General features: G+C 39.5%; 1 protein-coding gene across 1 annotated transcript in view; it reads left to right on the plus strand.

Annotated features, from left to right (window-relative positions):
- Positions 1-1,357: 1,357 nt before the first annotated feature.
- LOC140927490 (pyruvate dehydrogenase phosphatase regulatory subunit, mitochondrial-like) overlaps positions 1,358-10,542 on the plus strand; it is a 10,533-nt gene continuing 1,348 nt past the window's right edge. Inside the window, exons 1-16 of the mRNA XM_073377149.1 lie at positions 1,358-1,606; positions 2,413-2,607; positions 3,019-3,152; positions 3,631-3,712; positions 4,412-4,496; positions 5,022-5,103; positions 5,353-5,474; positions 5,982-6,002; positions 6,590-6,836; positions 7,492-7,616; positions 7,937-8,285; positions 8,646-8,770; positions 8,866-9,017; positions 9,441-9,651; positions 9,741-9,836; positions 10,067-10,249. Of these exons, the coding sequence (XP_073233250.1) occupies positions 1,533-1,606; positions 2,413-2,607; positions 3,019-3,152; positions 3,631-3,712; positions 4,412-4,496; positions 5,022-5,103; positions 5,353-5,474; positions 5,982-6,002; positions 6,590-6,836; positions 7,492-7,616; positions 7,937-8,285; positions 8,646-8,770; positions 8,866-9,017; positions 9,441-9,651; positions 9,741-9,836; positions 10,067-10,249 (2,283 nt within the window). The 5' untranslated portion in view covers positions 1,358-1,532. The remainder of the gene's footprint in view (positions 1,607-2,412; positions 2,608-3,018; positions 3,153-3,630; positions 3,713-4,411; positions 4,497-5,021; positions 5,104-5,352; positions 5,475-5,981; positions 6,003-6,589; positions 6,837-7,491; positions 7,617-7,936; positions 8,286-8,645; positions 8,771-8,865; positions 9,018-9,440; positions 9,652-9,740; positions 9,837-10,066; positions 10,250-10,542) is intronic.

The raw sequence follows: 10,542 nt of genomic DNA on the forward strand, positions 1-10,542 counted from the left end.
ATTTGCAGTATTCTGCTTGCAGAATTTAATATGTCTACTTTTCATTTTTGCTGATCAGGTCTTTATAGATCCTACGTTCTTCAGCATATTCGTTTGCGGTCCTTTGCAGTCCTTTGTGGTTAATGTTTGCACTTTATCTGTTATGAATAGTTAAAAAAATACGAAACAAAGTTCTTCAACCCAGGGGGGGTACTCGGGATTTCAAGTGACGGGGATGATCGAAGGATTTTTTTGGGTTTGAAATTTTCGATTCCAGGATTTTTTTGGGTACGAAAATTTGGCTTGGGTAGCTTGATTTGAGTAGGGATTCTTTGGGGGTATTAAAAAGAATTAGGTGAGGGAAAGGATATATTCAGATGGTATGATGAATAAACAAACATGAGTGTTCCATTTCCAATGTTTTTCTTTGTGTTTTAGCATTACCCCTTTCTGGAACTGTTAAGGGCCACAAAATCGGCATGGGATTTTTTGGGGGTTAATTTTTGGTCCAGGGATTTTTTGGGTTTTGCTGGTAGCCCTAGGGACTTTTTTGGGTCTTGACTTTTGGCTCCATTCAATCATCCCCGTCACTTGAAATCCAGAGTACCCCCCCTGGGAGTAGATCATAGTAGTGTTAGGATCATCGTCACTAAATTTTATTCAAATCCCAGATATACAAGAAGTTGATTCAACAACCCCCCACCCCCCCCCCCCAAAAAAAAAAGATATGTTGATTCAGGTTGATAGTTTCATATTTCGTTATGTAAGCTCTGTCTTGGTAAGCAATGAGGAAGTGTATGCATAAAATTGAGAGAACATGCCTTTAAAAACCTCTACAAGTTTTTCTCATCTTTGACAGGTGGGCCAATCTCTCAATCGGCTTGTGTTTCCAGTAAATCCTCCATGTTTGGTTATGTTTCGATAGGAAACCATGTGCATGGCAAAAGCTCAAGGGTGGCCCTGGGGCTGGCAATACTGCACAAAATTGGCAAATGCCCCCCCTCCCCCCTGGGATTGACTAGGTCCCTAAATGCCCCACAGTAGCCTGGGGGATGGCAGAGCTGGTATTGACTGATGCATTATTAGTACAATGTTCAGGAAAAATGCATATTTGGTTAGAAATAGGATAAAGAGTTAATTGCTTCACAGTCACACCCAAACTTTCTAATTCTCTCTGATTTTTACATACAGCCCTTTATTTATTACACATACATATTGCAACTCCCACTGTATTCCATCTTTAAGTGCCATGTATATCAGTAGATTGTGTCTTGGATGGTTAGAAGGAACTTGGCTGTTATAATTATCTGCGCTCTTGACTCTTAACTCTTGTTGTGAATGAGGGGTGCTAATCATTCTTTTAAATCAGGATGTAACAAATGTACTCAGTCCACTAGTGTGCATGTGTAGTGCTTTGGATGCAAAGTGACTGGAGTGATCATATTACTGCAGAGTTAACCTGATGATATGTGCCACCATTTAGAGATGAAATTCACTGCAGCAGTAAAGACTTAAAACAGATAGTTCAAATTGATATTTGCATTACTGTCGAGATGTGGCTTGGATCTCTACGGTCGCACAGCTACTTGTTTAGAGAGATTGTACCTAAATCATTGATCAATACCAGGTGAGAAGAGTTGGCAGACATTTTTACATTTTTAAAAAATAGAAGCAAAGCCTCTCATGTAGTGTATATGTTAGGCTTACTACGTTGATTCTCAATTTTCTTTGTCTCCTATCCCTCTTTCATGAATAATTAGGGCTAGGAGTCAAAGAAAATTTTGAATTAACCTAGGATCAAAAATTTTGACCTGAATTTAATTTGAACCTGTTAACATTTCCAAAAACCTGTACTTCAGTGGTTTATTTTAAGGTCATTCAGTAAATTGTGAAGTTTGAACAGAACGTATGGTCATATCTTTGTGAAAAAAAAAAATGATGAACTGGCCTCTCTAAGATTAAAGAAACATGTACAATTTCTATTCCATCTCTTTCGAAGGAGATGGGATAGCTGGGACCTATAGCTTGCAGCTTACCACTGAATCAGGGGCAGATCCAGGATTTTTCTTAAGAGGGAGTGCACCATTATCATTGTGATAATCATGATTATTATTATATTAATCATAGCAGTTTAATATTAGGAAGGTCATAAGTACTTTATAATGTTATCAAGTTTTAAGTATGAAGTGTTTAATAGTCTTGGTGAAGCCCAAACTGTGATTTTACGGAATGGTTTAAAAAACTTAATGCAGATAATTATTCTTGCACTAATATTCAGGATATAGGTTTCTTTAGCCTCCAAAATTTGAGTGAAAATTTAACCGTGTCTATATCAGATAAAAATTAAGTTATCTACTATAATAAACATGACATTCGACATATTTGTATTTTTTTGGACTAATGAGTTTTTGAACATTGAAAATTTTAAATCAGGCCAGGAAGACTTTTGTCATCCTCCATTCTTCATGCCAACAAGAATTCCAGCTCCCAGGAAGGGCTCAGTTTGGACTCATCTCTACCAAAGCAAGCACAAGTAGTTGTTTGTGGAGGTGGAATTGTTGGTTGTTCAGTAGCATATCACCTTGCTAAACTTGGATGGAAAGATGTGTTGCTACTGGAACAAGGAAGGTAAAGCTTTAGATATTTATCTTTAGCTTCAGGCTTATTCTTTTTAGATAAATAAGTACGCTTAAGTAATCTAAAGGTTATTCCAGTGCACATTACGAACTCTAGCCAAATGAGCAATGCATATGTCAAAATTTGGACAGCAAGCTTTTGTTTTCCATGTAATGTGACCAGAGTTCATTATTAAGTCACTGTCCCAATTTTCCTCTCTACATAAAATTTTGAAAATAATATCAAAAGTATCATGAAGAATTAATAAATAACTATGTTGAATCATTTTAGGGTTTGTCAACCCGGTTACAGTAGGGTTAGGTCTGCCAGAATCAGGTATAAAGCAAGGTTTTCAAGAGATCTGAGATTTTTTGACAGCTTTAATTTTTAATTTCTTGGGGGATGTAACCTTCTTTTTTCCAGTTTAACCTGCGGAACTACATGGCATGCTGCTGGCCTTTTGGGTAAACTACGTTCATCTGCTGCTGAAACCAAACTTTCAAGTTACTCAGTGGAATTGTACAGCACGTTAGAAGAGGAGACTGGTGTAGGAACTGGTAAGGAGCTTAGCCACAATACAGTCACATGACTGTGGGCTGTCAGACTGAGTTTGTATCTAACAAATAGGCAACAATTTTCCATGGTCTATAATTTGTAGAATTGTACAGCACTTTGGAACTTCTTGATGTGCTCTTTTGTGTGTTTAGGTTTTCTAATATATAAGCATCTTTAAAGGCCCTGTCGTCTAAATATTCATTCAGTTTTAAAACCTTGATGCCATCTTGGCACTGAGACATACAGAATGTTGCCATAGTTGAAATTTCACACCAAAATTGAAGAGCAATTTGTGACCCATGATATTAATGGGAGTATAGGATAATAAATATGACATCTGTTATAATGAACAGTTCATTCAGGTTCACATGCACAACACATAGGATAATAAATATGACATCTGTTATAATGAACAGTTCATTCAGGTTCACATGCACAACACAGTGCAACACAAAAAATTTTATCCTGTCCAATTGCCAGGTTTCAAACGTTGTGGTGGACTAGTTGTTGCACAGACCAAGGATCGCCTAACCTTTTTAAAGAGAAGAGCAGCCATAGGCAGGTATGTTGATGATGGCTTCAGTTACCACCAAACCTTCAAAGTAATAAATAGGGGCACCCAACGGCAATTTTTGGAAAATATCTGTTCAGAAGATGATTATTTTGAGATCTAGAATTTTCGGAACATTTGTTGTAAAATTTCTTACTTGCCTGCCTCTCCTAGGATTTTCGAACATCTAAAAATGGTATAATTGCCCATTTTTGGGGGGGATTTTTACCCTAAAAAGGTCACCTAGAACATTCGGGAGCCTTTTTTCTGGCTGAAATTTTCGAAAAGGTAAGTTTTGATCCCTATAATTTTTGGATCACTAGACTTTCAGCTAGGAAATCTGAACAGATGAAAAATTTTTAGGGCATAAAAATATGCCCATATCTACCGTTTAAATACTAAAATACGTTCAATAATGCTATGTTTAAGTGTTTTTGAACTATATTCTCATTGGGTGCCCCTGATGAAATGGTCTCAGGACTCTTGTGAATACATGAAAGCAATCTACCTCTACAAACCAGGTAGGTTAGAATTATGTTGATTGTCTGCTTACAGAAAGTTCATTTTTTTCAGTGTGTATTAAAAGAATATGTAGGTTTCGCTCTGTGTTGGTTTGTATATTACTGTTTAAGGTAATCAAACCCCTATTCTAATTGAGAGATCGCATTTCATGTGAAAGACCTAGCACATGGTTTGCATTGTATTTTACAGAGCCCAGAATATTGACACTGAGGTGTTATCAACAGATGAAATACAGAAGTTTTTTTCACTTGACATTAGAACTGACGACCTAGCGGTGAGTGCCATTTAGTAATAGTTGGGTATCCTGTGTCCCATGCACTCCCCTGGATTACAAAAAAGAAACATGGCCTCTTGACACATTGTCTGAACCTTATGGTCTCTGTATGGAGACACGAAGAACTATTAGTGTTGCTATGCTTATTCGAGGTGGGCGCTTATTCGCGGCTGTGCGCTTATTAAATTTTCACCATTCTCAGCAAGTGTAGTAGTATATTTTGCAACAAAACAGTAAATGCTAATAACAAAAAGTGAAGAAATAACAAAGCAAGGTTTCTGTACAATACACTGAAGAAAACTCCGTCTTCGGGAGGGTCTCTTATTATCTCTTATTGGAGTTTTTATCGGAGAAAGTGGGGTGGGGTGGGCGCTTATTAACTTTTTCTGCCTTTAGGATGGGCGCTTGTTCGAGGTGGGCGCAGTACAATACAGTAACCACCATAAACTCCTCGCATTTCGGGTGGTCTCTCACGGAAGGTTTGATTGTATGATGATGTAAATCAAGTGTTTTTGTTATTGGTAGGGTGGTCTTTGGATCCCCAGTGAGGGTGTAGCAACTTCCACTGATGTCTGCCAAGCACTTGCTAAAGGAGCGTCTTTAAATGGTATGATAATTACGTCATGAATTAGCTTACATCTTATGACTATCTGTTGTAATTTTTCTAAACAATTTGTGTCACCCTTTCGTCAAGTTCCTGCGGGAGTTAGAATTCATATCTGTAACCAGACCCCACAATACGAGGGACCTCCATAGACTTTCTAAAAGAGGTCGACTAGTAGCAAGTCTAGGACCTCCAGTAATCGATTCTCAGTCCCATCGGAAAAAAATTTTGAACTTGGTGATTTGTTTTCAGGTGTGAAAATGTTTGAAAAAGTTTCATTAGAATCAATTTTGACGGATGGCAAATCTATTACTGGAGTGGAGACAAACCGTGGACCTATTAGGTGTGAGATATTGGTCAATTGTGGTGGCCAGGTAATGAACGGTATTTTCTTATTAAACTGATTTTATCTTAGGGCCCTTCCGCACGAAAAATTTACAAAATGTGTTTGTCTCTACCAAAACAAATGACAAAATTTACCTTTACCAAAGTTTTATCTGTCGTCCACTCCCCTACCCGGGCTCCAGAGGTCCGTTCTCGAAGGACATTATGATGGAATAAACTGTGCTTACGGTTTGATGAAGCTCCCCTCTCCACCCCTCTCCCTCCCTTCAGTGACACAACAATAACAATAGTTTCGCGAAAAAACAAGCAACTACGTACAAACCGACATTTGATTGGTTGGCAGTTGTAACTGGTTTTTGACGTTTGAAAAAGGTTTGTCAAGTTTCTAAGAAAGTCGACGGCACTGCTTTTTTTTAAACGAACTTGACTTTATGTGGCTTGATTGCTCATACTTTTGGTTGTTTTACCAATGTATGTATTGTCTGTAATGCATTTTAATAGAATCCTGTTTTTTTTTTTTTTTTTCATTTAAATAGTGGGCATGGGAGATCGGCCAGGTGAGGAAATAATTTTAGATTTTTAATTTTTAAATCTTCATTCTTAAACATCGTTGAGGATTGATTTTCCTTTTGACAAAGACATCAAGAAATTATTTTAGTGGCTCAAAAGGCCTTAGCTTCCGTTAATAGCACGCGTATCTAATTACCATATCAGGAGATTGATGTCTTGTGCCATGGACAATCCCCTGTACTGCCGCGTAGACTGTACAACAGACCGTGTTTTTGCATAAATCAAGAACGCGGCGTGAGCGTTTAAACGAAAGTCCTGAAACGGGGGTGAAGACGGAGTGTGGTGTGAAAATCTTACGCCGGCGTTTCGCGCCTTCAAAACCAATTTTGAGGAAGAAACCCGAGTATTTGCAATCGACCTTAGTTACTGGGAGCCACTTAACAAATTATCGACACACAGAAAAATAGTATAGGGTGTAAACCAATATATATGCCGGGAGCGTAAAAATCCTTGTTTATCATGTATATAGATAAGGACTGTAGAGACAGCAAAAATAAACAATGTGAGTGTTACAACCTTGCGATAATAGGGAATCAAAATGTTGAAAGTATCTTCGTTTTTTCATTGCCGACAGAAATGCACTCCCAAAGTGACCTTTCCACTGCATTCTACAGAACATTTTTACATAGTAACGAAGCCAATAGAAGGCGTTTCCTCTTCATTGCCCGTCATCCGGGACCATGATGGACAGATTTTTTTTCGTGAGTGGAGCGGTGGTCTCATGAGCGGAGGTTTTGAGATGGAGGCAATTCCTGCCTTTCATGAAGGAATTCCTAAAGGATTTGAATATCAGCTGCTTCCAGAAAACTGGGACCATTTTGGTGGGTTTCTTGAGATATGCATGATGATATAATGTAACATGAATTTGTTTGTGTGCTTTGTACGCCGTAACTGACTAACAAAGAAGGTTTAATTAGTTGCTCTAGCTACTTTCGCATGACATCGCGGTTCGCGGGGTTTCATCTACCAGTTCTACCTGTAACTCCGGTAGCTTAAACGATAAGTAACAATTTTGAACATTTTCCCGCCTAAACTATGAACCTTTATACGGAAAGGTTCAATCAGAATGGTGACTTTTGCCAAGGCGCAAAGTTTTTTTTTTCCGGGCGGTTTTTAAATGACTATCAAAACGGTTTGTGATTGGCTGAAGTATTTGCGCCTCTTTGTCGACCAATCAAGAGTAAAACCAAACACTAATCTTAACTTGCTCGCTTGCGTTGTTCCCGCGCTTGGTAGCCGATTAGATGAGTTTTTGCTTCAAGGATCTGATTGGTTCATTTGTTTCTTCTGCGGCTGTTGTGATTGCTCAGAGTGTTAAATTACCATTCTTTTATCTGTTTTTCTTTACCGCTGGGTGCGTGTTTGTCAAAGCATGAATCGCTCAGCGTGTTTACTTTCGTTGCGGAACCTGTTAACTTTTTTTCCTTCGCAAAATAATCATTTGAAGGAAATATGACACATTTTGCGTCTTTTTAGACGATTTAATGAGGAAGATGCTTCATCGCTTGCCTTCGATGGAGAACGCTGAAATTCGTTACATGATCAATGGCCCAGAGAGCTTCACACCCGATTCACGATACTTACTTGGGGAAGTTCCGGAGGTATTGTAAAGTTATGTCTCCCTCAGTCCCGAAGGCAATCTCGCAATTGCTACCATTTTGTAGTTTTTCGCAATTTGATCGCTTTGTGGTTTTCTCTTACATGTAAAACTCTTAGTGGTTTAGGGTTAAGACGGTGTAAAATCATTGTTTTCAACAGAAAACAGATGTCTTGCTTTAAACGCGTAGAAAGATTCGCTTTCTTTTGTCAAAAATTATGTGTAAAATACCTTTAACATACTAGCGAAACTGCATCGAACGCTTTGATAAATTAAGATATTGCTATAGGATCCATGGGTAAACCATCAGAATTTTTATCTCAGGTGCGTAATTTCTACGTAGCCGCTGGCTTCAATTCTGGAGGCATCGCCAACGCAGGAGGAGCTGGTATGGCCCTCGCAGAGTGGATCACTGCAGGGGAGTCCACGATGGACCTCTCTTCCGTGGACATACGTCGATTTGCTCCTTCTCATAACAACAAACGCTTCTTACAAGAATGCGTGAAAGAAACACTTAGCTGGCATTACTTGCTACGGTTTCCTTATTCAGAGAGGATACGTGCACGTCACATCAGACGTTCACCGCTGTACTCTGATCTGAGTGCTGCTGGCGCAGAATGGGGCGATAAAATGGGATGGGAAGTGGCTAAGTGGTTTAATCTTCCAGGACAAGGTACATGATGTATGGTGTTATACAAGGGAATCTGCCTTTCCTAATAAGCTTGTGCACCTCGTGGTGTAGACTTTTGAAAGGGTGGGGGTGGGGGAGGAGAAAAGCTGACGCGCGAGAATATTGAGGGCGTTCTCGCGCACCCTTTTCTAGGATATTTAAGGCGTTTTTCCGCGCACATACGTTTCGAAATATTACCACGCAGCTTATAAACTTGTCATTGTCACTTCGGCACCCCAAATTTCGAGACGATCACTGATAATGGATCGTCTAACCTGATCGTTTTTCTGTTTTGTGTGTTTGTACGTAGCATTGTCAAGTGATAATAAAATATTCGTACTGTATGTTGTTGTTTTGGTTTAGGTCACCCTGGCGAGAATGGTTTTGGCAAACCAAGTTGGTTAAGCAGCACAGAGGTGGAGTACAAAGCGTGCACTGAGGGGGTTGGGGTTGTTGACTTGACCTCGTTTGGTTTGTTCGAAATTGAGGTACGGCATGTGTTTCTCCTCTCTTTAAAATAACCTTCATTTAATAAAAACTTTCCAGCAATTATCAGTGTTATAAATGTTACATTTAATTGCAGTCCCCGAAAGACGGAGAATGTGAGACATTTCTTCAGTACCTGTGCTCAAACGACGTTTGCCTTCCAGTGGAGCATACTTCACACACATTGGTACTTAACAGACGCGGAGGAATTGAGCTCACCTGTACGGTGATACGAAGCACACCCAATAGGTAGGATCTTGGATTTTACAACAATATCGTATTTTTCTCTGCTCGCAGGCTTGATGTAGTTTTAATCAGACCGTTGACAAATTGGTCACTTTAGAATCGAAAAACAACAACAAAAAAATGGGCTGAGATAATTTTCGCAAAGACTCCTGAGACTGTAACTAGGGACGAGGAAAAAATTGGCCAATAGCTGACTGACGCGTACCGAGTAAAGATTGCGGGACGCATTTCGGCTGCAGTTTCTTCCTCATTTCGATAGTAACGAATGCGAAAATTCAAACTTTGATTTATCAGTACCACACTCGATATGTAGCCTTCGCCACAAGCTAAGGTTTTCGCACTTGACTGTCTGATTTCCAATCAGTTTTTCAGTTTTTCAAAGCCTTCTCATGAAGTGACCTTTTATTCCTTTCTTGCTTGTCACAGATTTATAATTTTGCTGCCCGATGCAGAACGTACTACCATTGCGCAGTCACTGATTTCGCGGAACATCCCAGCAGACTCTGCGATCACACTTCGTAACATCCAATCAGCATTCGCTATTCTAGGAGTACTGGGTCCTAATTCACAGACCTTGCTTCAAACTTTGACACAGACTTCGTTAGACGTAAATGACTTCCCAGAAAACGCAGCACAGGTAAATAGGATCGTGTTATTAATAAACAATTATACTTGTCATAGGGGAGGGTTAAAATCTAAATTACAATAATTATTGCCTTTTGACAGGAAATCGATTTGGGTTTTGTGTCGGGTGTGAAGGCCTTCAGAAGCAGTTGTTTCGGCGACCAGAGTAACGACTGGAAATTATTAGTTCCTTCTGAGGTAAGAATCAAGCTTTGAAATAATGCCAGTTTGCTGACAATAGTGCTGACTTATTTTCAAAAAAAGATGTTTTCAGCCTAGCCTTGTAAGGGCAACTTTTAAACGAGAAGAGCTCTTTGAATGCTCACGCACGGCATTAATATGCGCGAAACCCCCAGAAATCTGGGTAGTGGTGTTAACCAGTCGTTGAGAACTCCCAGAATTTATACTCGGTCTTGTTATTTGTACAGCTCGCAGTTTGTTTGTACCAAGATCTGATGAAGACTGGAAGGGAACTGGGAGCAATGAATGTTGGCCGATTGGCGATTGATTGTTTACGAATTGACAGATTCGTTCCTAAGATGGGAAGTGAGCTGACTTCCTTCATCAGCCCGTGGGAGGCAGGGCTGGGAGACAGAGTTCATCTAGACAAGGTACGAACTGATAGCTATTTACTCTCCGTCTCCACCCCCTCTGGCGTTCGCGGCAACGCCTTCAGCTAATTGTTAGCCTCTTATCTCTTGAAACAAACCAAGCCTCGCTCTTTTAGGTGTAATTTTTCTTAGGAAAATAAATAAATAAATAAATAAAAACATGTAGAGGAGCTTTGCTCGGGATGATCGGAACTTGGATCCTATTCACGGTGATCTTGAAGGTCAACTTGATCGTGGAAAAATTGCTGTTCCGCTAGTTGTCAATTTGCATTGGCCAGATTTTTGTTGTTTTA

Source organism: Porites lutea, chromosome 2 (genome assembly GCF_958299795.1).
Source record: "Porites lutea chromosome 2, jaPorLute2.1, whole genome shotgun sequence".
NCBI lineage: Eukaryota > Metazoa > Cnidaria > Anthozoa > Scleractinia > Poritidae > Porites > Porites lutea.